We start from the raw sequence: 27016 nt of genomic DNA, 5'->3' as shown, positions 1-27016 counted from the left end.
GGTATAGATGAGCATACCCTAACAGCTACATTCAATGTAATATCAATGTAATTTGAACTTGCATATATTTTTTCCCTAATCATAGAGAATGTTGTTGTAACAACAATAACCATTTTCTCCGTGTGGACAACTATGTATTAAAAACACTAATCTTATTGAAAAATAATTGTGCGAAATATTTAGCTAAAGAAGTAAAATAATTTCTATTCTATTAAATGTTCTGCTGTAATGGTGAATAATTTTAATAATGTATAATAAAGAAATTTTCGTATCGTCATCACGTTATTATCAAATATGACAGTATTCAAGTAGCAGCAACAGTTTTGCTGCAACAGCAAAATTATTTTTTTCCGTGCGTATTATTGAAAGTCTATAAGTATGAAATAATATGTAGTGTAAAAATAATAAACAAAAAGTAAACACAAAAATAATGTTTTCTTACACGAAAACGAAAGATTAGCTACTAACAGCTAACATTTTTTTGCAGTGAGAACTATTACTTTTATAATAGTGGCAAAAGGTTTTACAACTATTACCAAGCAAACATTATTTTTATGTTTACTTTTTGTTTATTAGTTTTACCCCACGCATTATTTCATACTTATAGACTTTCAATAATACGCACGGAAGAAAATAATTTTGTTGTTGCAGCAAAATTGTTGCTGCTACTTGAATATTGCCATATTTGATAATAACGTGATGACGATACGAAAATTTCTTTATTATACATTATTAAAATTATTCACCATTACAGCAGAACGTTTAATAGAACAGAAATTATTTTACTTCTTTAGCTAAATATTTCGCACAATTATTTTTCAATAGGATTAGTGTTTTTAACACATAGTTGTCCATAAAAGAGAAAATAACTTAATCATAAAATAAGAGACAAAATTTACTTAAGTTTCACTTTGTTGGGGAAACAAAACAGTTTTGTTGGGAGGACAAAACAATTTTGTTGGAGGAACAAAACGATTTTGTTAGAATTACTATAAGTTTTTCCTACTATATTATATGTATATTATAGTATATTTCTAGTATATTTAGTAGTCGCCGGTAACGTCGAACGTGTGCTCCGGTGGTACCCCAGCTCGCGGTTAGATGGCAATAGACCCGAGTCTCTGCTCGAACCGGAGCGGAGTCTGCGAAGCTGATCAGGAGCTGACGTGTCTCCTCGCCGCGCGCGAATCAATGAATGCCCGCGGCACACATGTGCGTGCGTATACATATTTCATTCAGGTTCATTCAACGTGGGGCCTGCTGAAAGCACTTCGTAGACCGGGGACAAAAAGAGAGAGCGAATTGCCATTTATAACAAAATTGCTCCGGCCACCTATATACACGTTCCATTTATTCTCGCACCTAGCTGTCTCGCGGCCGCGGAGGCGCGATACCCGCGGATTTCGTAACTTTGCAAAATCGTGCGCAACGCTCACGATCGCGCTGCGAGATTTAACAATTGATCGTAATAATAGTTGCGACGATCGAGCGCGGAGGAACTGCTCCGTTTTTCGCTCAAAGGATAGAAGATATATCGTTCCGCGATTCTTTGAGCGGTTCTTTATTTCGTCGCGAACGCGTCGATTAGTCTCGACGCAGGTAGATTTTAACGTCCACAATATCCTCGCGGAAATTGCGATAACGTCGATCGGGCCGATTCGCTTATCGACTCGAGCGAAAAGCCCGACTCATTCCGGTAGCATGTCTTTATACATTTGCTTGGTCCACCGATATATCATGACAACCGCAATGCGGTTCTTCATAAACGACCGTCTATTTCTGAGTTTGTCGCGTAATGCCGCTTTATTACACGACGATTCGGTTGCAAATCCGATTTCGATTGCCAAGGAGACGTGTCTGCCTTCGCGAATCAAGGGGACAGCGAAATAGAGAGATCTCGTATAATTCGAGGGAAATCGCTTTGGTTGCGCAACGTTATTGGCGGCAACCGGCGTTGCAATAATTTCCTCTCGAAATACTCTGAAATATACTTGGTTGCGGACGACCCGTTTAATTATCACTGTCCATTTCCGAGATCATTTCAACGCGAATATTTTTAGCACCGTCTCGTTTCGGGCGAAAGTAAGAACACTGGTTAAAAAATGCGTTATTTCACACGCCATGAAATCCTGATCTCTCTTTAATGCGGCGTTTACAATAAGATTTTTAAGATTTAAGGTTTAAGAAAGTGACCTATCACTACGGAATGTGAAGAGAATAATCGACTGCGATTGGTCATTTTCTTAAATCTTACGTCTTAAAGATCTACGTCTTAAAGAAAGTTACTCAGTGGATTATTACTGATAACAGTTTGTTATAAATATAGCACTGAATAATTCACTGCTGTACTTATAACTGTTTTTAGTGATAATGCACTGATTGACTTTTAAGCCTAATCTACAATGTACTTTCTGCGTCTAAGAACATTCTACCTTGCAGTCAATAGATACGTTTAAATAATTTGTGCAAACTGATAAAATGTATATTATATACTGTACAATCGTGCATCATCGACAAATTTTTTAAGTGTTTTGATTTGTTTCACATTGTAGATTAGACTTTAGAGAGATATGATGCGAAACTGACAATGAGTGTAGTGGTAAATTAAAAGGTAATATTTTTAACTTACACAATGCATCTTTGTTTTCCTTATTGTTCGTTCGTAATAATAAAGGAAATTTACAGCGTATGCACAGCTGTCGATAACGATCTGTCCTTTATTTGCAGTTGGACTGCTCGCGTTGAAGCTGTCGTTCTATTTTATAATGTCAAACGGCTTGTTTCACCAAAGCTGCAATTATTCTCAACATTTGAAACCCGGGAGCACCTATTATGTGTACAATTCTGACTATCCCGACGTCTCCAACGGTCGACAGCACTGCAAGTGGATCGCGAAAAGTGATTACCGCGTTAGATTGACGTGCAACAATTTCAACATACCATGGGTGAGATTTGCGTTTTGTGTTTAATATCGGACGTGATTACCGAAAGATATGTATCACAACTGTCGATTCGTATCCGTGAAAAGAATAATTTAATTTTCTGAGCTTCAAATCGTTACAGCAATGTCGAAACTAATTCGAAAATTATTCGATCGTTGTTAATTAGTAGAGGAAAGTCCCTTATTATGAGATAAGCTTTTAATATGAGACAGCGGAGTTTCTGCTAAATTAATAGTAGCATCATCTGTTGATTTCATCATGAATTTATTGTCTTTGTGAAATCTGTTCAGTGGAAAATTCATTATGAAATCATGTAATCGTTACGAAAGAAGATTTGTGATTGTATTTGGATATTGAAAACCTGCTATCTCATATTAGAAGCCTATCTCACATAATAAGAGATTTTCCTGTATTACAAATAAATTATCAAATTTTCACGACGATATTCAGACTATTTTTCTTCGCAGAACCTTAGATGCGCCTTAGATAAACTAACCGTGTATGTGAACGACTCCGTGTCTTATTCTTATTGCGGCAACGAGACATTTAGCGTAGAATCGACAGGAGAATTAATGACCATTGAATTATCAATCTCCCTCTGGTCGTCGGGAGTTAAGTTCCTGTGCGAGTTACAAGCGCTCGACGAAATAGGGAATGACGATTGCAGATGCGGATGGAAAAAGCCGGTACGCGCTTACAATCGATATAATGAATACAATTAGATTCGACCTGTACACGCTATACTTAGAAACTTGTACGAACTTTTTCTTCTAATCTTAATTATCCGTCGCAGACGAAGATAGTAGGAGGCATGGAAACTGGCGTGAACGAGTACCCCATGATGGCTGGCCTCGTCGATCCTTTTCAGCGAGACGTATTCTGCGGGGCGACTATTATCTCCGAAAGACACGTAATAACCGCCGCGCATTGTTTGACCGATAGAAACCCAAATAATATTGGCGTACTTGTGGGAGATCACGATCTCAGCACAGGTAAAAACAAATGCGTTTCTTTCAAGAATAAATTTTTCTCCAATTCAATTTCTATAATAAGAGAAAAGTCCTCTATTATGAGATAGGATTCTGATGATTTTTAATGTCCAAATTCAATCACAAATCTTTTCTCGTAACAATTATACGATCTAACAATCAATTTTCCACTAAACAGATTTCACTCCAAAGGCAATAAATTCATGGTGGAACCAACAGATGATGCCTATTAATTTAGCAGAAACTTCGCTATCTCATATTAGGGGATTTGCCTCTACTTTAAAATTTAAGTAAAGTATAAATTAAATATTTAAGAAATTAAATAGTAAAATTTTCGCAAATATGCTCGTGCAGATCTTAAAGAGATATTCTGAACAATCTTTATCCGATTAAAATTCAAGTATTCGATAAAAAATATATCGTGAACTTGTTCGGCGCTTTAATTACGGTAATCTGAGACTTTTAACATTTCAGGTGCAGATACAAATGCCTCGCGCCTCTACACTGTTTCCAGATTTTACGTGCACCCTGTTTATAATAGCGTATCCTTGGAAAATGACATAGCTATAGTAATGGTGAATTCCGTTATAAGTTTCAGCGAAGAGATTGAACCGGTTTGTCTTCCGTTTCAACATCAGTACGACTCTTTTGCAGGAAGTTACGTGGAATTGTTGGGTGAGGCAATATTGTCGCAGCAACACAATTATTATCTAAGCAACTTAACGTATTTTTAAACACTTTGTCCCATATTCTGAATCCTCTTTTATCGTTAAAAGTGCCACTAAAATTGGTTTTGAAGGATTTTTATTGGTTGAAAGGATTTTTTATGGACGCTTTTATCGACAAAAGAGGATTCCGAATATGGGCCGTTTTAAATTTTCGTTGTTTCGCGTTGATTTTTAAACAATAAATTTTCAAGTGTTGATTTTCATGTTTGATCATTCGATTGGGTCAAAACAGGTTGGGGAACGACACAGTTCGGAGGAACAAAGTCTACAACTTTACAGAAGGTTACGTTAACCGTGATTACGAATCGGGATTGTCGTCGAGAGTATCCGAATGTTTCATACAGTCAACTGTGCACTTACGGGAGAGGAAAAGACGCGTGTCAGGTAGCGTAGGAAATTTTACAGTAATTATTGCAAAATAAATATGCACTTTCGCATTCGTGTCTTTCGTTACAGTTCGACAGCGGTGGTCCCGATCTTTGGCAGAATCCCACGACGAAGCGAGAGGTTCTCGTGGGTATCATCAGTTCCGGGTTCGGTTGCGGCAATGATGAGCCAGGAATCAACACGCGTGTCGGTACATACATAGATTGGATCTTAGCTGTAACGCCGGGTAAGTGCACGAAGTGTACAGCACGTTGCGCCCCATTGACGGTTTATTTATCCTACGACACTTAAATTATTTATATCTTCTTACAGGTACCCAATACTGCATGCCCGAATAAGAAGCGTGCATGTAAACGGAAATGTATAAAGATTTGCTTACAATTTATTATCTTAGATATTCTTCCAATTTACCGCGGGTTATTTATACGTGATGCATTTTTAAGATTGTCATTTCTCATCTGATTATTTATGTAATTTTTATGTAATTTCGAAGTTACGCCAATTAATACAATGCTTTTGGCTCACGTAATATTTGGCATACGCAATATTAATTTACGGACCGAAATGTATATTCTTGATTTATCCTCAACGTGGTACATCAAAATGCACTTCATCTGCTTTTAAAATGCTATAATCAATATCAATTTGAATTACACAGTTAATAATTAATAACAGACTGCAGATGCATGTCAAATAGCTTCGAGCGAATATTTGTAACAATATATTTTTACATGTGTGCACCGCATTAGTACGTGCTGGTATAAACGATGTTCCGAAATAATTGGATTTGCTTATTCATTGGAAAGAGTTACGGGACGTAAATTGCGCACGACGGTTCCAACACATCATTATTTCACCCGATATACGTGTGCACGCTTACGAGAACTTTGATTGTCCTTAATAGGGATTTCCATGGTGTAGAAGGATCAACATTGACGACTCGTAAACAATGTCTCATTATTAATAAATTCCTGAATGAGGATGTGACGTGAAACCGTCTATGGGAGGGAATGGTCTATGGTAAACGTCCACTTACACCGACCAATGTAGTATCACATTAGCTTACTTGCCATGGCGCAATGTGTACCGAAGATTTATATCATGCTCTTACTGCGAGGGGGGTACAGAAATAAAATATGCAACATGAATAAAGACAGTACGATACTCTGATAAAATTGCAGACTGCAAGAAGTGATCGACTGACGAAGAAGTTTTTGCCACAGAAATCGATTCTCCTAAACTGTTGTGTTGTTTTATCTCACTCCTGCTTGTGTCGATCGATCTCTCTCGCAAGGTCGTATCTCGATTTTATGCAATTTTTCGGTTTTTGTGCTCGAACGCTCATTCTCGACCAGAAATTGCATAAAATCGAGATACGACCTTACGAGAGAGATCAGTCGATATACCAAAAATGAATAATATTTATATTTTTCATACGTTCACAAAAATATATTCTGTCGTGCCGTTATAACGAGTATTCTCGCGGAACAAATCTTTTACGAGCGCGTATCAGTAATAATAGTTTCGTGATTGCGGCATACATTTATTAAACAAATTGATTTCTTCGATATGCATCGCGGTAATGCATCCTTGACATAGTTGTTGACCCAATGATAGTACGCAAATAGATATATTCTTCTCATTGTGACAGAACTCTAATATGAAAAACTGTTCGCGAGAAAATACGCTTTTCCTAAGGGAGATTGAAATATTTTACATTACCAGAGATATTATTGACAAACCCAATTGTATTTTGGAAAAACCAGATGGTCTAGTTGCTTCTATTTCATACATCCTTGCAAACTTGACAGATTAAAAATGTTCTCAACTAATGATATTCTCTCTCTTTCTCTTTCTTTGTAAAAAAATTAAAAATTAAAATGTAACGTTCAATGTCAAGAATCGAATATTTCATCGTGAGAACTTGGTGAACTAGGCCCGTTACCGGTTCACGGCTTGTATAATCCTCGTTTATTCCTGAGGGACACGGTACCATTCAGAATAATAATACAAAAATACCTTACACCGAGGCGCAGAAAGAAATTGAATGACCATTGTGAGGACGGGCTTGTATAACCACTTTAGTATGCGATGCTAGATGAATGGTAAAGGTACGAGCGTAGGTACCTACGTCCTTATTTTACGCGCGAAGGATGTGCGCGGCGAAAGATGATCTGCTCGCCGTGAATTCTTCCTTTCGAGTTTCAATTTCTGCAGCGGTAAAAAATAAAGCTGGGCTCTCTCGTAAACAGGAAGAAAAATCATAATCAAATCCTGTGCGTCATTCGCGACCACCATCGTTCGGTCGCCCATCGCATTTAGCACGGTGCATTGAACAGCAAGGACACGTATTGCTCATTACGTGCACGCGTCGTTATGTATTGTATAACATTGTTTCGAACTGTCTTTATTCCTACATTTGAATTATTTACAACGAACGCATGTTCATGGAGTGTATATAATATATTTGGAAACATGAAAGTAAATTACGCAGCGTCACTAATACGAATTTTACAAATTAAGGAAGGAATTTTACAATGAAGGAGACTAAAGATACAAACGTCCGTATGTACTATTGTATTGTATTACCGTCGGTATTGTATTCAATACGGACTGCGTCTCATTATTTTATTTATCTTAAGAATTTATATCCTTTGTAATCTTATTGTTAGTAAAATATACATTACTAAAAATATTTTTCTGCTGTATGTCTGTACGACGTATTGTAACGTATACATGTTAATGCATAACGTATTGTACTGTGTACGTAATAGATAGCAAGCTGACGAGACTCGCATTTTTCATTATGTTTCACCGTTAATATTTTAGCCGTCCGAACTGATTTGTAGGCGGAAAATTACTTCCAAGGTTTACGCGATATTATGCAAGCACCGCTCGCGACATTGGTGCGCCATAATCAGCGCATGTGTCGCGGCGAAAAGAAAGATAGGCGGTATATCGGATTTCCAGACGGCTCAGCGTTCAATGCACGAAGTAGCACAACTTGTAAGCGGATTTTCTGGAATGCCATCTGAAATACTTCGTTAAACATTTTGCGTTTTTTTTTTCTACTCAAAGTTTCAGCGTGCATACGTGAAGATCCAAGTTTACTCGGCGCGGGTCACCAAAAGCGGAACGTCGCGACGGTCATTACTGGTTGTACAACTGACACGGTTATGAGTATATCCAATAATGTTGTTCGATGCAAATGAGGTAAACGGTGATACACGGATAGCGAAGAACTCGAGAACAAGGTCAAAAGGTTACGCGACCGCTTACGTAACTCGACGAGGCTACTAACTGACCCGCCTCTATGTACCTGTGCATATAGCAGGTACGGACAGATCCCGGCGAAACGTTTTGTCTCCTAGAGATAGTACAGTAACTATAGCGCCGAATGACGTCATGGTGTGATCGGGATGGCCTTTAGTTACCGACGTCATGAGCTTGCCAAGAATCTGAGAAATTTTGCCAAGAGATAATAGGAGCCAACGTGTCCTTTTAATGATAAGGTATGAAACACATATAAAAACTGTTACAATAAATGTGTGGAAGTAAAAAAGGGAAAAGCTGGATTAATTTTGTTCTCAATCTCGCTTTCGATTCGTCTCGAGATATTTAGGGTGAACTTGAGTTCGCCAGAGATTTTTGCTAAACGATTACCTCAGCGAAAATTGCTTTTTCTTTTCGAAGGGGATGAAGTGGTTTGGACGAGGCTTAAGATGCTCTCGGACGCCCGGAAGGCCTAGTTACGAGGATGCTGCGGAGACTTTTCGATCGAAGCGGTTACGAGGGAAAACGACGACGCGTGGGAAGCTGCGCGGCCGCCGAATGTGTCTCCGCTACCCCGTTAATGGAACAACAATCCGATCGATGGCGCCAGTTCGTCGGTTTGAACTACCCTTGCCACCCCAGAAGAGGCCCGCGAAGTTCAAACGAGCCGAGGCGCACGTCACTGAAACGTAAGCGAGGAGGGAAAAACATTTCCATCATCTTGGCGCGCTGAAAGATCAATGGGAATGCGCACACAAAACAATTAGCGAAACATTTCAACGAGGAGTCGTGACGCAGATCGGCGATTTATCTCTAAATTTACACTGGCGCTCGTCATCCCTCAGCGGCCGTCGTTGGGAGAAGCAATAGGACGGGATTATCGCACAAGCTGATCGATAAAAATCCAAGTCGCTGTTCATTTACTAATTTCGATTTACAATTGAACTTGCGATCCAGATTACATCTCTAATATAATCGCTGAACTTTGGAACCGTGGAAGGAAGAAGTCGCGCCTGGGTGTCTGAAGTAGTTTTTCACCCCATTTTGATGCGAACCGTCGCCTCTTCTGCTCTATAATATAATAAGATAACAACGCTCGCGCTACCCGGCTCTTCACCGTTTAAAAGGGGTCGGTCGGCCGGCGTATGCGCGTACGAACACAATTACCGCGGCCAATCGGGGGACCGGACCACCGGTAGAACGAACCTTCGTCGTATTGTACAGACGTCGATGTCGCTCCAGAGGTTCCCGTTCCGTAGGTCTGCTCCCTCGCGCACACCGTCGCGCACTAGCGTCGGCTCAGTCCGATATTGACGTTCGTACGAGGCGCACATCCACCGAGCCGGAGCACGCACGGTTCACGAAATTTTACGCGGGCTCCTCGCCGATCGCGCTTCTCGCATTTCCTGCTGACGGGATCCGTTGTAACAACCAAAAGCGAGGAAAACGGACACTGACTCGACTGACGGGGCAGCAAGGAGCGGTACACATGGGTACCAAATGCCTCGGCAGTCTCGCTCTTCAACGACACACGCGCGTCCGCAGCGACGTCAGTCCGACCCGTCCGGGGATCACCGAGTTTAAATAATAAACTCGCCGATAATAAGTTCACCGAGACCTTGTACTAAATCTGAAACAACGACAACGACGACGACGACGAAGGCGGCGGCGGCGGAGACGGCGACGACGACGACGAGAGGCGCAACGTCTTCCTCGCGCGCGGAGTCGAGCCGAGGGAGACCAACTATGATGCTGGACTCGTGACTTCCGACTACATCGATTCGCAAACGGCAGCGACTTAAGGGCATCCGATTCATGAAGCAGGAAGACTACCGTCGACACCGACCACGACCGAAGCTGAAGAGGCACTCGTTTAAGGGCTGACGAGACCAACACACCCCCTGTGACAATCGAGCCGCTTTGCATCCCGAATATCGTGTCACGTCGCTTCGAGAAGCCAGAAATTAGAATCGTCCCTCTTTCTTTCCTCCCTTCCTCTCTCTTTCTCTTTCTGTCTCGCTCTTTCCTCCTCTCCTCTCTGACGCTCAACCCTCAATTCGGTATCTCGCTTCCGCGCGGAGGATCGATATTTCGTCCCGACGGCGGCTATTAACGACACGCGTACTTTCATTCGCCCCCTCTCTCACTCCGTTTTTCACGCTACGATTGCTTCCAAACGTAACGTTAGGTGCGCCAACCCCCGGCTGCCAACCCGTCGCTTCTTCCGTCAATGTCAGGTAGCGCGTGCCGAAGGCCCGGGTATCGCTCCAACCCCCGATCGGCCGTCGATATCCTTCGACAGCGCGAGGACTGGTAACACGTGACCCCCGGATTCCCTCGTAACTCGCGTATCGCGTCGGCCGGCGCTCGATTTTTATCGGGTCACCTACGTGCCACCCGCCCACTCTGTTTCGCCAAGAGGTCCTACCCTATCCTATGACGTATCCTTCCTCGTACCTCGCGCCCTTGTCATCCTGCCTCAGCCCGCCTCTACGCGGCCGCGTATGCGTCCGCAAACAGTCAATAAGGAGTACCGTCGGGGCACGCACGTACCAGAAAGGGACGGACGGGACTCGGACGAGAGACCATTCCTCTCATCGCGGAGACCGAGTGCACGCTTAATATTAAGAAACGAATTGTTACTGGTTACACACCTCGACGGGGGCGAGGCCGATATCTCAGTATTTTTTCGGACGCGATAGTGCGGACGCTGTTGACATTACGAATTAAGTGAAAGCTAACTACTGTTGCTGCTGTTATTGTTATTGTTGTTTAACGTTATTGTTATATCCCGTTATTGCTGCACGGCTCGCCGCCCATCCGCTCCCGCACGAGTCGACGAAGAGCGCGCGGCGGTGGTAGTTGCCTCTGCGCGAGATCTGCGAGGGGTTCGCGTCAGCTCGCGGACGCGAAGATACCGCGTGTCTCTGCCAAATCGCGTCGGTAGATCGTCGGCGGAGCGGAAGACCCCGGGGATATTCGTGTGTACACGGGAAAAAGGAAATAAACAGCCGGCAGGAAGTGGCGGTGAGAAGTGGCACGTGGGGGCGAGCCTGGCAAACAAACCCGAGGAGGTGCGCTAAAGATCTCAATTAAGTACACCACCCGCTAGGAAGCGAGTGATCGGTGATTCTCTGTGTACCCATCGGGATCCACGGGAGAATGGTAGCCGAGACCGGAAGAAATGGGCACGAGCTGGCTCCCTTGAACAACCACCGCCAATCCGGCCACAACGTGACGATCGTGGCGACCGGAAGTCAACATGTTGGCACCGTCCAGGAGACGAAGGAGGAGAACAGGGCGGCATGGAGCGGGAAAATGCAATTCTTTCTCAGTATTATTGGATACAGCGTCGGCCTGGGCAATATCTGGAGGTTTCCTTATCTGTGCCAACAGAACGGAGGTGGTGAGTGTCGATTAAGTCCGAGCGCGACGCGCAGGTCGTGCAAATTATCGTGCTAGACTCGCGACCAGAAATTATGCCTACTTGGAATTTACTCGTAAATGTGGAGCAAATGTATTTTAACGTGCAGGCCTGTTTGTGTTATTATTGGTAAGCTGTGTGTTTTTATTTTCACGACCTTCGTGTGCAGCAGGCGGCACCACGGGGTGTTCTTGAACCATGTGCGTGTCAACGGATAGCTAGGTAAACTCCAGTTTCCCACGTGTACGAGCGCACCTATAATGTCTGAGTATATTATAGATACATATATCTCTTGTGCAGTAGCCACGTTGATGCAGCCTCGGGATAGCATTTTTTTTCACGCAGATATACTGTAAAGTAGAGAATATCTATACCACTTACAAGATTATATTTGCCCGATAACAAGGGCCTGATAATAAATTAAGTCATATTCGTTAACTTATACCGAGCAAAAATTTCATCGGCTAAACCAATTGAATAGTGCTTCCGATTACGTTTACCGGTTAAAATACGGATACATCCGATGAAATTTGATTGAAAAACCGATCGCATTTTTCATCGGATATACCCGTTTGTTATTATGTAATTGGATTATTCAACTATATTTAATCGGACATTTTTCTCAATGTTCTTAAAAATTCTACATCCGCGAAACTAGAAGCTGTGGAATTTCCGTTTATAAATTGCACGCGTTAATCAGTTGAAATTTGTGGAAGCCTCATATACCACTCGACTAAAAGAAACATAGGGCGTTCGTTTACGTAGCGACTGTCGCGGGTAGTATCGTTCTGTCTTCGCAATATCAAATATCAAACAGATTGCGGATAATCGCGAATGCACCCATAGATTTTCTCTCCTATCGTTCACCTTCCAAGAATTCGGCCTTCTACAGACGTTCGATCAAACGTCAGGTTTCCAAGAAGCGTGAAATTTATTTATCTGAATTATTTACGCCGAATTGCCCGATACGCGACGAGTGTTGACGTACGTCGTAAAGTTGCATACATTGGAAATAAGTTGTTGCAACTCACGGCCGTCGTCGGTCTCCACGGCGTCGGATGTAAAGCGAAAAAGAGCAAGGACAAGGCTGCTCGATATGAGGGCAGTGGAGCCGGTATAAGCGCATGGCTATACTAGTCGACGACTATTTTCAGGTATCCTACAGTTCCACGCCGCGGTTAAATATAACTGCCACGAAATATTTCGCGTGCCGACATCCTTGGAGACGCATTTTCCTTCTATCGATCAATCTCGGCGGCCACCACGCCCGCCGGATATTACGAAACTTTCCTGATCAATCGTATTTGTTTTCAACTTGTAATTAGCTGCGAATGCCATTTCTTCCTTTCGCCATTTCTCTGGTCAATAATATCACTCTAATACATAATAAAACACTCGCCCACTGACATTGCAGCTGAATTGTAAAATTAATATTAGTACACCACGCCTAGGCGGCGTGTCATAATTCACGACGAATGGTTCAGCCGCGCGCAACTCATTCAGCTTTCATTAACTCTTCAGTTCCGTTCGAGTCCATTTGATTCGTTTCTATTTTTAAAACACGATACCCTTAAATGGCGCTGATTCTAGTATCTTTGAATTTTATAACTTCCTACGCTTTGCTTCTCCCGGCGTTTTATTTTTATAAGCAAATAGCGTAATGAGTCCCTTGCTCTTATAATAAGTTTTCTCCTTTGAGACTCCTCTTTTACAGATTCTCGCAATAAGTCGACACTGTCGACTTTAATTAAGCGTTCCTCATTATTCTAAGTTTAATCAAAAGGCGACGACGGCGCGTTTGCTTACGTTGGCAGCGTATCATCTTTTTATTAAATGCATTTTTTGCGCGGAAAGAATAGCGGGCACGTATAATGAAAGGTATACGTGTACGAGAATCTATAGACTCTTCCCTGCTGCACAAGTAGAAGTTAATCAATCCTCGAGAGAAAACACGATCGTCGCATTCATAATCAGAACGTTTACGTATGCTGTAAAAAGGGTTTGCTACGGAAATATTTGTAATATGCGTAATACGGATTATTAATATTACATGCGCCTAATGGTGACGGCAATCTTATCGCGACAGGTGAAATAAAAATATGCAGAATCAATACGCGAAAACATATGTTATTCATCGAGATAAAGTTAGTTGAAGGTTACACCTGATTTAATTCAACGTAACGTGAAAGGTCGACCAACTGCGAATGCAACTGCGGGGCATACGTGCCGGCGAGGTGGCGTCTCGCTTGGTACCGCGTCAAGTATCGGTGCAACAGCACGTAACGCCTGCGATCTTTCGGATGGAAAATATCGGCCCGTTAACCCGTGAAATATTTGTAAAATTTCTCCCCTCGATCGTGCATTATTTTAAGCTCGCCCATTTCGGGAGGTGGCCCTCCTTATCAATCACGAACGGACAAACGGCTGGTTAACATACGTCTATTTTCGTAGAGGTAGGTCACGAGAGTGAGGTGCACGGGTGGCCCTCGCGTGATTATGACGCCGGAGTTTATGCGCGCCGAAATCATATCGGTTACCATCCGGCAAAACTGCGCAGATCGAGTTTCCAATTACCAGATTATCGTGCCGCTCTAACGTCTATCTCATTGCCGAAGGCACCTCCGTCTAGAAGTGCCAGGCACCTCACTTACGATCGAGATTCAGAGTTAAGTAGTGCCGTGATTTCGCTGAATTCATCATCGCGCGCGAGATCGAGGAGGTTCAACTCCCGACCGGTCGTAGACCTATTTTTTAAAAAGAGAGATTCAAGGCGAGGAAACCTTCTCTTTAAAAGAAATCGACGCTCTTGTGTAAATTGTTTCGCTATTCAGCAGTAAATAGTATATTGAACATTAAAAAGAAACCTGTTAAATTTTGTTGAAGTCTCGATTACAGATGCAACTGCCGATTGGTGTTAAATTGTACACCGACTGTCACCGGTGCAAGAAATCGCACACAACCGCAGGTCATTGTCGGCGATTGAATTTCACGATTTTCAGTCGCACGTGGATACGCACACCTTTAGGCTAAACGAGTCAAAAGGCTCGGCTTTCAATGGAAATTTCCTCGTTGCGCCGTTCCGCGTCCGCGTCGTCATCGATCGATCCATACCGCTGTGTAACAGAAAGCACGCGACGACCTAACATCTGCCGCCGTGGTTCGCTAATGTAATAGCGGCTTTAAATACAGAGAGCCTGGGTTACGGGCCATTTAGGTGTTAAACGACGCATCAGTTGCCGCAACATCGTGTTATCAAAGCTTGCGAGGACGCGATCGAGATCGATATCACGTTCCAGTTTCCTCGGGAAATTCTCTCAGCCTCTGTTTCCGTCAATAAATCAGATATCAACGTTAAAATTTAGGACGCTGCAGAGTACAATTAATCAATTACGCTGGACCTAATAGCACTCTTATTATCTTTCTACTATTTCACGCACCCAACTTGATCGGTCGTGCGTATCTTAACGTTTTTTCGACCCACGGGCTTCTTCTTAGTTCTAATTTGTATATGAATACCAAAAAATGGTCGAAGCGGTAGGGTGGCTGAACGGGTTAGGACTTAGGTTATTCGATCAATACAAGGCGCTCCAGCTTTCTCTCTCTCTCTACGACCGCGAAACTAGACATCTAAAGGCGAAGGGAGAGAAGACCTTGTTAGGGACCGGGGACGCGCAAAAACGCGGATGAGATGTTGTAAAGTAGAAAACCTCTCGCTCAAACGAATTTCTATTTAACTCTATTAAACGAGCTAAGAGAGAGCGAGTTAAACGTTATGATATATACGAGAAAATTACAGGGTACATTTGTACACTATTAAATTGTGTTTTCCGGTGAAATTTTGATAGGCAGCTCTAACATTGAAAACCCATCGAAGCGATATTTGCACGTGTACGTATGTTTTAGGTGCCTTCCTCATACCCTTTTTCATCATGCTCATTTTGGAGGGTGTACCCCTCTTCCTGATCGAGCTGGGTCTCGGACAACGTATGCGGCAGGGCGCCCTGGGCGTTTGGAACACAATACACCCATGGCTAGGCGGTATAGGGATCGCGTCGTGTATAGTGACGTTTTTCGTTGCGCTTTACTACAACGTAATTATTACCTGGTGCGTCTTCTACCTCTTCAACTCGCTCGAGGTAAGCAGATCGATAAGGTTCGCAGCACCGATTGACGCCACGGTAATCTGCGTCGAGACGTCCTAAGTGACTCTCCCCCGCCGCGCTAGTTCACAGTTTAAACTTAAACAGATAATGAAAGACGTTGCTTGCGGGGAAACCAAGTGTTTAAAAGTTTGCTGATTTTAGTAAGAACACTAGAGGCTGTAGAAATGAAATTAGGACGGGATAATTAAGGAATTTCTTGAGCGTGAGCAAAAATGAACAAATTTCTATATTTAATATGCTACTACTTCACAATAAAAATCATTTTATTAAGGGTACTAGAGGCTGTAGAAATAAAATTAGGACGAGATAATTAAGAAATTTCTATATTTAATATGCTATACTACTTCACAATAAAAATCATTTTATTTAAGGGTACTAGAGGCTGTAGAAATGAAATTAGGGCGAGATAATTAAGAAATTTTTAAGCGCGAACAAAAATGAAGAGATTTCTATATTAAATATTTCATAAATGAGAGTGTTACTTTAAATGATAGCGATAATAAAAATGTACAGAATGTTACGCTCAAATGTAATTATTAATGGCGTCTTCGTAAAAAAAACATTTTCTATAAATTGCAAACTATTAATAACATTTATTTTTCTTTCATGTTTCAACTAGGCTGTTACGATCAAATTTGGTGTAAGTATCACTTTTTTGTGAATAATGAGAGATATTGCGTTGTATTGCTGCAGATACAGATATTATTATGTTTAAATTGTACAAGAAAGCTATAATATGTAAATTTCGTCACAATGTCAGTCTCTCGATTCAGCGCTCAAAGTGCCGCTTCGGCTTTTACAACGCAATAACAGTATGCCCGTTAAAGCGTATATTGATGATCTATTTGCATGTTCTGACGTAATTTAGGAATCACTGCCGTGGGCACAATGCCCGGAATTGAACGGGAAACCGGTCGAGGAATGCGTTAAGAGTTCGGAGACCGCGTATTTTTGGTACAGGACTACCTTGGACGCGGCACCATCCATCGAGGACGGCCAAGGTCTCAAATGGTGGATCGTACTTTGTCTCTTGCTCAGTTGGATTGTTGTGTTTTTTATCGTCATGAAGGGGATACAATCGTCTGGCAAAGTAAGTTCAAGATAGGACCGGAACCGTGCTGAAGGGATCGATCTCGCGATCTCGTTCCTTTTGCCATCGTGGTAATGAATCATCCCCTTTTTCCAGGTGGTATACTTTACGTCCATGTTCCCGTATCTGGTACTGACCATCTTTTTCATCCGCGGGATAACATTGAGGGGTGCGGGCGCTGGACTGGCGCATATGTACACGCCAAAGGTGACGATCGATCCCGATCGGGGTTGACCTTATCGAGGAAAGCGTCGCGAGAAAGCGATACGCTCGGGCATCAGATATGACATTTGCTTTATTCGTTCCAAGGTCGAGAAATTGTTGGAGCCCACGGTCTGGCTTGATGCGGCGACCCAGGTCTTCTATAGCTTCGGGCTGGCGTTCGGCTCCCTGATCGCGTTCGGCAGCTACAACACTCCTGACAACAACTGCGTGAGGGACGTGATCCTGGTGAGCGTGTGCAACGCGTTTACTGCCATTTACGCGAGCGTTGTCATTTTCGCCATTTTGGGGTTCAAGGCAATGTCAAACGTGGACAAGTGCGTCGTCAGGTAATGCGACCGCAAGTGCGGCCATCGTTTCTAAATTCGCCATCGCGAAGAGGGTAGTGAGAAAAAATGGTCCACGGCTGCGGAGATGTGTCTTTAAACGACCATGCTAGCTGTTGCCGCTTGTTCGAGATAGAAGATATGCGTGTCGTCGCTTTATACTATTAACGTATAACGCACATTCGGAAATCTTAATTAAATTAAGTTGTAAACTAATTACATTAATAATGTATGACAACGAATGTTAGCAACATGGTTGAACTGCAAAAATTAATTACATTATTAATGTATACTTACACGGTGCATCACAATTTAATTTAATTTAGATTGCAAGTGTCAGACGTGTCGATGGTTGAGCATTTAGAAACGGGAGGGTTCGAGTCATAATGGGACGGGACGGGATATATTGATCGTTGGCGAAGAACAGAGGGACACAGAAGATATGTTAAATCGCTTTTATTTTAGCGCGAGGGATACCCTGATACAAAATGGGCTGTTGGATAATTCGACCTCGTTCAACCTCGAGGACTACGAACTCTTGATGGACACCTTCAACTCCTCGGCAATGAACCTCACAATGAAGTCATGCAGTCTCAGCAAGGAATTGGACAACGTGAGCAATGATAGTTTCGCGAATTTGTCGAGTGTATTGTCGTGGAATAATTAAGTGACAATTTCTTTCGCACAGGCCGCCGAGGGCACCGGACTGGCTTTCATCATATTTACACAGGCGATCGTGGAACTGCCGGGAGCGCCGTTTTGGTCTTGCATTTTCTTCATGATGCTTCTAGCACTCGGCCTGGGCTCGCAAATCGGCTTACTCGAGGGCATGCTCTGCGTAATCTTTGACATAGATCTCTTCAAGAGAATAAAGAAGCAATACATGACAGGTAAGCGCATTCCACCGGTGATAATATTAGTGAAAAAAAAAACTACTGATAAAAATTTCGTTTTAATTGCGTAATTTACGAACGCAGGAGTTGTTTGCGTCATATGCTTTTTCGTGGGACTCATCTTCTGCACTGGCGCTGGAGAGTATTGGCTGAAAATGTTTGACAGTTTTGCCGGCACCATCGGTCTCGTTATAGTCGCCCTGATGGAAATGATCTCCGTGGTTTTCGTGTACGGCCATGAAAAGTGAGTTGAACTGTCCGCGAGCCTCTTCTCCGAGTGAGGTGGATTAACGGATTAATGCTGTGCAGATTTACGAAGGACATCGAAGAGATGACCGGATATAAACCCGGGCCTTATTGGCAATTCACGTGGCGGTTTCTCGCTCCCATAATAATGGTTTGCATCCTTCTGTTCAGCATCGTTTCCATGTTCATCAAGAAACCGCAATATTCGGCGTGGAATGCAGCAACGGTAAGCTAATAATTAACTACGAAACATATAATTAAAATATGTAAACTTTTACATACAAATCACATTGTAAAAATATTTCTGCTCTTCAGGGTGAAGCAGTGCCCACGAGTTATCCTGGCTGGGTGCTGGGTATCGCTGTCGTCATCATTTTGGCAGGAATCGCTCCGATTCCGATTGTTTTCCTTCTGCGTCGATTCCAGCTGGTGAAACTCGACGTGGATATACATCAAGGCAGTATTCGACGCATCGACACCACCGTTTCTACTAAAGAAATGATGGGCGACGTTGATGTGAGTGCAACTTCAATTACGATCGTAGCTATATGTATTTTATACAGTAGAAATGCGAATGAGTTACTTTGGAAGGAAATTACGCGGAGGAAAATATTGTCCGCGGAAATAGCGTTTGTGGCTTGTGATCGTTCGTGAGATGGAATGTGTGTAAAATTCGCGACAGATAGTCCACAGACTGGACGTTGTCTCTTTCCCATTAAGTTAATTGTTTTGAACGAGAGTAGTGTTGTTCCTTCCCGTTAAAATAATTGTTTCGAACAAGTAGCGTTGTACCCCTCCGAGATAGCCTGTTGAAACGGGACAGCTTAATTAGCGCACCACGGGCTAACGAATGTCATGCCGTTTAATCAGTAATCTGGCCTTGCGCAAATTGAAATGAACTCGTAAATGTTGCTTACATCGATTCCCCCGAGTTGTTGCGCAAGCTGTTCCTCATGGTGAGCCAATTAAGCGTGCGTACGTGACTCGCTTTAGGTTACTCACAATTGAACGTACGATCTGCAGTTGTAGGTAAGCATCCATTCTGTCTGTGGTAACGTCGATTACTCGATATCCCCGTAGCTACGTAACACGTGAGTTCGCAGTAACAACTTTTGAGAATGCATCCTCTGAATGTTACTCCTAGTGCATTCATCGTCACACGTATACGATGCCCAGCGCATACTCTTAACATCGTGGCTCTAGTTTCTGTCTCTTGACTTTCTGTCTTCCCTTTTTACTAGGTTAAATCTTCATACTTGAAGTACATAAAATTGCAATTAATTGATTGCACGATTTAATAATGAAATATGACGCAGATACCTTCAAATAAATCTAATATGTTCTTTAAAGTGTATCATCATCATCATCATCGATAGAATGCATGATTAGATCTTTCAGATCCCTTTAAAATAAGATGAACAAATATTCGAAGGTAAAGAAAGACGATAATATTAAAAATCTTTCGGAATTATTTTCCACAAAATCGATCAACGCGAACGTAAAGTATTCTAATTTAAATTACATCTGCTGTCTATGTATCACGTCCTATTATCAAATCAATGAGACCGATATTGAAGTAATTGTAGCATTTTCATACCAAATTTTTGCCATAAGAAGTTACAAAATATAAATCTACATCTTATTAATGCAATAAATCAGCATGCTTGTTTCGGGTAAGTATGCGTTCCACCCCGAAGTTTGGCCTGATTAGCATGTCAAACATGACAATCCACAATTCTCATCAGGATTCATATTATGCTTCACCAGGAATGAAGCTTCATCAGAAATACTCATGTATGTACAGAAGAATACAATTGATCGGTTGAGAATTAGAAGTGGTCTATCAACTATGAAATTTCGTATTCACGTAGATCGTTCCGAGTCTTTGTCCAGCTGGCCTTTTCGCCATGCGGAAATAAGAAAGCAAACAGTTCAGAAGTCGAGCCTATTTACGACTTCTCGATCGTGAGCTACAAATCTATAACTCGCGGGAATCGGAAGCTCATAAATAGCTTCTGTTTAGAAATGTGCGCTATTTGTTTTTTCGATTCTTACACGGTGATGAATGCGGGCGGAAGCTTAGCAGAAGGTTATTTATAAAGTCTGGATCACTTATGATACTAAACCTTTCGATTTTTGGCGACGCTTATAAAATCTTGGCGGTTGAAATTGAAATAGCTTCTTTTTTTACATGCGGTTTTCAGAGTTTAGAAAGGCAACTCCTATCACTAGCAAGTCTGAAAATTGCAATTAAAATGAGTAACTATTTTGACGCTGTACTTTTATTCCAAAAGTCATGGTCACCTAATCTCTTAGCTGATTTATTGCACCTTAATAAATATTTAACTTGTGAATTTTTAATTTTCAGCTTGATGAATACCACGATCGGCTTGAGGACTTCCCGGAAGAAGACGAGGACATTAATAGCGACGATGATACGAATTCCGCACCTTCTATGAGTAAACTAGCTAACAAAGCGATGAAGGGTAGGGCCTTCAAAATGGAAGTAATGAATTTTTAAAACGCATAATCGGCGAGACGTTTTCCGTTTGTTCGTAATCTAAATATACAGTAATAGATATCAAATTATACATACGTAAAGACTTAAGTAATTTTATTACATTATTATAATTTGTGGAATAAATTAATTATTTTTATTTTTAATTATAATCATTAATTTGTAAATTGGAGGAAATTAGGTTTTAACGAAGAATAATATATGTATTGTACATATATTATTAGGGTGCTCCGCACAACACCGCTCACGGAAAGATAGAAATGGTTGAGACAAATAGAAAAGTCCTATACCATTTTGCAATTTTGGTAATAGTTATCGAGATATTCATGATCAAAAATCGCCGTATTAGCTCGACTTACCGCCAAATGTAAGCACGGAGTGAGATGCATCCATCCATCGATCGTCGTGATACGACCTCCGACTCTTGTCGATGGATGGCAAGGGGGGAGGGAAGGGGGGCTAATACGGCGAGTTTTGATCGTCAATATTTCGATAACTATTGCGAAAATTACAAAATGGTACAGGACTTTTCTATTTGTCTCAGTCTCTTCTATCTTCTCGTGAGCGGTGTCAGGAGTTGTGCGGAGTACCCTGTATATAATAATTATACGCATTTAAGTTAATATATTATATATACAGTGTATATATAATATATTATATATACACTAAAACCACCGGACATTCTTTTAATTACAGATTCTTTACAAAATTTCAAGACGAAAATTTCTAATACAAAATTGACGAGACTATAATAGTTTTTAAATAATAAGCGATTATATTTCACAAATGACAGACCTGAGATTTCGCGCCCTCAGGCACGGCGACATAACAATTGATAAAAGTGTTCCAATTAACTCTTTTTATGAATTATGCTTATCGCATAAATTTTAATAACATTGTCGCTATACGTTTTCCCGCTTCTTTACGCGCTGTATTAGTATCTTCCCTTTACGAATAATAGGCGTGTGAGAGAACTTAAAACATCTTAAAACTAATTAAAATAAAACTTATTTTCACTTTATAGTGTTGTAGCTTTCAAAGTGGTCGATCAATATCAGTTATCATGAAGGTTGTTACTATGCTAACAAGGGCGACATTCATAGGAATATTTTTATCACTTGTCATATCGCCGTACCAGAGCGCGCAAAATCTCAGGTCTATGATTTGTGAAATATAAACGCTTATTATTTAAAAACTATTATAGCCTCGACATTTTGATATTAGAATTTTTGCCTTGAAACTTTCTAAAGAATTTATGATTGAAGGGATATCCGATGGTTTTAGTATACCCTGTATATTATTATCTCACCTTCTAATTTAAAAGATAGTTTGCCATTTGCAGAATCTTTTTAAACTCTGAGTAAGAATTAAATTTTATGTTAAATCTTCAACTTTAATAAGATTTAAAAAATTCCGTCTTTATGTATCTATAATTTGATATCTCAAGGCGCTGTGCGTCTATAAAAGCGAATCTAATTATATTAATTGAGCAAGTGAACAACAAATGAACACACGAAGTTATTAAAAACTCTTCTCGACGTATCTCTATGATGAATAAATCGTGTCGAACTCTATGTTTTTGCGTCCGATGCGATTTATATATCTTCCAAAATTTAAGAAAGCTGCGTTCGCTTATTGTTCATTTGTTCGAAAAGTAGGGTGCGTCGATCGTTCTTCTAGTATACCTGAGTCAATCTTTGCGTTAAATGAATAGAGTAAACCGTGAATTCGCCCTAAATCGAGCTCAATCTGTCGGATTGCGACGCCACTAAAAGCAATATGTAATTTGGAATACAATTTAGAGGTGTAGCGCGAGAGAATGCGTCACGACGGTTCAGCGTTCAAACTTTACCGTCGTATATCACACTTCCAGGCAAAAAATCGCGAATCACCGGATGGATTACGGTAGGCGTACATAGCGGACAAAAAATAGCGAAGAGAATAGAATGTTCTGGCTTTTTAGTATCGCGTGATATGGAGATGATCGGACGACGGGGTCCTTCATTTCATCCGTGTCAATTCAATTTTAATTAAATGCGATTCTTTTTATAGATCGGTAGTTTCATCTACGAAGAAGAGAGACGGTTGGAGAGACTAGACAATAAAATTCAACGTAGTCGAATTGTTAGTCAAACGTAGCTGATTTGTTTACTGCTTTCTATACATATGATCCCGGTGTAATGTGTACTTTCGATTCCTCCGAGGTTCTACCTTACGCATGTCATGGCAGTCCAGATTTGATCGACCCTGCTTCCAAAGATATTCCATAAAAAGTAGGTGTCAGGTACTAAACGGATTAATTTTTTTTCATTAATTTCTGGATTTTATATTTGCTTGGTAACGCATTTTTGAAACAAAATATTACTTGCTATTCTTGTAAGAGAGAAAACAGATATATTTATTTTATATTACAAGTACATTTATATTATGCTCGTATAATATGTGCTCGAGTTTGGACAGCAACATAAATTTTCTTATACGTATATATATATATTATGTATATATCTTACGTATTTAATTATAGAAAATTAATTAGTTTATTAAAGATTTATTAAATGGAAAGGAAACAAGGTCGATTAGATTCACGTTTTCTAGTGATTCGGCTTTCAGTTCGGCAAACGATTGAATGTCAAATATGCGTCGATGACATTTTTAATTGATAATTAAATTGTGTTACGCGTAATAGAAAATAATCATCCCTGTTGGTTTTAAAATTGTCATGAAAGTTATTTTTTAGTTTTATTGAAATACGCGGCCATTACGTCGTTAATTGCGGGATATCATTAATTTCATGGTGTAGAAATTGTCGGATGCCGACGTCTTAGATTTCTTTACTGTTAATTTAGCCAGGAGAAACAAGAACTTGCGGTGCCATTATGACATTTCGATAAGATATATTACCGGTGCAGGCTATGCTGGTAGATTAAAATGACATCGTGTTGCACTCAAGATTGATTATAATATCTTGCGCTCATTCCTGTGAATGCGCGCGGGAGCCTTCCGCTATTGCAAAGATTGACAGATGTTTCTTTCGGGAAGTAGCCCTACGCGCGCGGGGCGCTCAGCATCGTTTGGCTGGTCCAGCTATTTTTGGGTACGGAAATATTATATACCGATTCCGCGCTAGGACGGATGATCAACGTGTGGTCGGTATGCCCTATCCCCTATATTCTCGCCTGCGAGACAATGTGATGACATATTGATGTAGAAACGTCGGTCGAATAACCGTAATGTCAATAATAGAAAAGGATTGCGATTCGGGAGTCGCGTTCACCGTGCAAACTCCTGCGCGAGGTATCTCCTTCGTTCGCGCGTGAATGCGATCCAAGCACGGGAAAAATAGCCACCATTGATCATCCTCTGTCTTATTTATATTGTACATACTTTAAACTGCGATCGATTAATCGCACGAATCAGTGAGAGCGTACGCAGTACCGGGATTAATTCGCCGACAGAAGGTCAAATTAGTGATCGGTGCTGCGCAAGCGAGCGCGTCACAGCTCGCGCTTGAGATGGTAAGGCTAATATTACATTTGTCGTACGACAAATGTTTCAAGTACGTCGATTGTCTGCGGGATAGGAAAGTTCTCGAGTATCTAGAAATTTTCTAGCTTGTAGCCAATCGACACGCTTAAAAATCTTGTCGTACGACGAATGTAATACCAGCCGGGAGATGATATGGAATGTAACATAAGATAAGCGACCGGGAGATCATTATATTAATGACATTACGAATTCGATGAAACGAATGCGTAACGCGTGTGTGCCATTGTAAATAGTAACTCGTGGTCTTACGCCACAAATCGCATCTAAATTGATACCTCGTGAGGTACCTATTTTTCGAATCGCTTAGAATAGTGACGACATTACATCCGTTTACTTTCTTCCCTGTTTTCTATTAAAAGTATACTGTCCCCTTCTTCGTGCACGAGGGACGTAAACTTAGAAACTTATCAAAGCGGATATTATACATACGTAGACCGTTGTGTAAACTATTCTTTTTTTCTACAAATATGAGTTGTACGATAAGAGATAGTTATTCACCGTTCCGAGGATATCGACGAGATAACGTCGGCTAAACACAAAATACGCGACGCAGCAAAAGCGGGCTTTCCTTAAACGTCATATTTTAAATTTAAATTTCACTATACCGTCCGAAATTAACCTGCGTCATCCCAGGTGTAAAAAATTGCCTCGTTTTTTGTATTATTAATTTAATTTAATTTTAATCATAGCTTTAAACAAACGCGTGTTAAACAATGATGATGTATTTATTCTTTCGAAAATTGAATCGAATTTTCTTTTTTTTAATTATTATTTCTTTATTTTTATTGCGATTAGAGAGATAAATGATAAGTAAAACGATGAGATGATTAATCACTATTTGGACTTGTCTAAATTGTAATTAATTATCGGAAGTGCGATTAATTTTATCGCAAAAATGAACATCGCAAGAAAATTAGCAGATGCAGAAGACGTTACTTCTCCTTATTATAAAAGAACACATCAAAAGTTTTTGTTCAGGAGAGATGTTATATATTTTTCTACTGCTTCGGAAAACTAAAAACAAACTTTTTTTATTTTACAAGAACTGTGAAATATTTTTACTCGGTATATTATTTTAAATAAAAACAAAATAATGTCGCGTACATTAACCATTAACAGAGAAGGATATTTTGAATCCCTAACTTTATCTTCTAATTTCGCAGGATGAACAAATAATTAAAATTAATCTCAATACAACAATTTCTTAGCTCCTACTTTTTTATGTTCCTAAATACGTTAGAAAACTAATGAAGATAATTAGGTCCTGACATTAGGTCTAAGAGAACCAAGAAAGAGATCTAACAAAGAAATTTCTGTATGTGTGCGTGTGTGTGAGAAAGAAAGCCCTCATCACTAATTGTGTCAACTTCTTCCACGTCACTTAAGGATTGAGGAGTAAGCAATCGTCACGCGACATTCCTTTTCCTCGAATCAGACTCTCCGTATAATTGTAAATCCCACAAAATCCCTCAACATTTCGAGAATTTAAATACAAGATTTTTGGCCTATTCTTCTTATCGGGTAACAAATTTAAATGGCACCGTTAAATATAGAGAACACGCTTGTCCTCTCGTTTCCGTATACATTCGAGTTTCGCTTAAACCGTTTGTGTCCGACGCGCCCGGTAATTCCTCGAAGTGATATGTACATATAGTTATAAATGACAATTAATGTTGGATAGTTCTGTCTTAGGCTGCTGAAAGTTCAGTTATGTGCACTCGTTGGAAAAGAAAAAGAGATTCCCTCTATCCTGCGAAATTTTCTTAAGTTACGTGTAAGTATTAAGAGAACGCGCGAGTATTATATTTTCATTCGTTAGGTTTATACAATGCGTAATGGGTAATTATTTTAGTGCGACGAAGTCGTTTTCGATAGTAAACGAGTACTTCCGATTTATTTAATTGCTCGACACATTATGTACGTTTTTAATAGCGCGAATGCTCAAATTACTAACTTGTCCTCAAACTTGAGCATTATCGCAATACTTTTAGTGACTGATACTTTAGACGTTTACTAGAACACAGTGTACACAAGATTCAAAGTTTAAATAAAAGCTTATTTATTGCCGAAAGTGAGTTGCTCCTGGTATCTTCAGTGTTTCTGTAAAGATGTAGAATCACGGTGTAAAATTCGCGTCAAAGTTCTAGTACCTGTGTATTTCTCAAGAGATTTGAACGTGCGGTTCCACAAAGATTCTAAATTTCAAGAAAAAATTCGATTCCATAACCAAAAAGATTTATTGAAAAGGTTTATTAAAAAATATTTCCAT

The 27016-nt window shown here is 40.7% G+C and overlaps 2 protein-coding genes across 3 annotated transcripts; both read left to right on the top strand.

Moving 5' to 3' along the window:
- The first annotated feature begins 2652 nt into the window (after positions 1-2652).
- On the top strand, positions 2653-9023 carry LOC105568210 (venom serine protease 34-like). The gene is made up of 7 exons (XM_012023682.1): positions 2653-2945; positions 3410-3628; positions 3736-3934; positions 4406-4606; positions 4892-5043; positions 5116-5272; positions 5359-9023. Exons 1-7 carry the CDS (start codon positions 2766-2768, stop codon positions 5382-5384), a joined length of 1134 nt encoding a protein of 377 aa, XP_011879072.1. The 5' UTR covers positions 2653-2765; the 3' UTR covers positions 5385-9023.
- A 674-nt stretch (positions 9024-9697) lies between these two features.
- LOC105568211 (sodium- and chloride-dependent transporter XTRP3) lies at positions 9698-21857 on the top strand. 2 transcript variants are annotated; one of them, XM_012023684.1, is made up of 12 exons: positions 9698-11725; positions 15647-15879; positions 16526-16546; positions 16775-16996; positions 17093-17203; positions 17306-17547; positions 18010-18157; positions 18233-18434; positions 18522-18681; positions 18747-18909; positions 18999-19199; positions 19707-19774. In XM_012023684.1, exons 1-12 carry the CDS (start codon positions 11482-11484, stop codon positions 19710-19712), a joined length of 1953 nt encoding a protein of 650 aa, XP_011879074.1. In that variant the 5' UTR covers positions 9698-11481; the 3' UTR covers positions 19713-19774. The 2 variants fall into 2 exon arrangements, with proteins under 2 accessions (XP_011879074.1, XP_011879073.1); XM_012023683.1 differs by lacking the exon at positions 19707-19774 and adding an exon at positions 21052-21857 and having other exon boundaries at positions 9702-11725.
- Positions 21858-27016: the final 5159 nt, after the last annotated feature.

This window comes from Vollenhovia emeryi, unplaced genomic scaffold (assembly GCF_000949405.1).
Source record: "Vollenhovia emeryi isolate VEMERY1.0 unplaced genomic scaffold, V.emery_V1.0 DF939131.1, whole genome shotgun sequence".
Lineage (NCBI taxonomy): Eukaryota > Metazoa > Arthropoda > Insecta > Hymenoptera > Formicidae > Vollenhovia > Vollenhovia emeryi.
Note: the sequence above shows the minus strand (reverse complement) of the source record. Positions and strands in the feature narration are given on the sequence as shown.

Excerpts from the sequence above, each read along its gene's own strand:
- LOC105568210 (XM_012023682.1), top strand. The coding sequence starts at position 2,766 with ATGTCAAACGGCTTGTTTCACCAAAGCTGCAATTATTCTCAACATTTG. Across the intron at positions 2,946-3,409 it reads ACAATTTCAACATACCATGG|AACCTTAGATGCGCCTTAGA; the intron begins GTGAGATTTGCG and ends TTTTCTTCGCAG. Across the intron at positions 3,935-4,405 it reads AGATCACGATCTCAGCACAG|GTGCAGATACAAATGCCTCG; the intron begins GTAAAAACAAAT and ends TTAACATTTCAG.
- LOC105568211 (XM_012023683.1), top strand. The coding sequence starts at position 11,482 with ATGGTAGCCGAGACCGGAAGAAATGGGCACGAGCTGGCTCCCTTGAAC. Across the intron at positions 16,997-17,092 it reads GGATACAATCGTCTGGCAAA|GTGGTATACTTTACGTCCAT; the intron begins GTAAGTTCAAGA and ends CCCTTTTTCCAG. Across the intron at positions 18,158-18,232 it reads TCAGCAAGGAATTGGACAAC|GCCGCCGAGGGCACCGGACT; the intron begins GTGAGCAATGAT and ends TCTTTCGCACAG.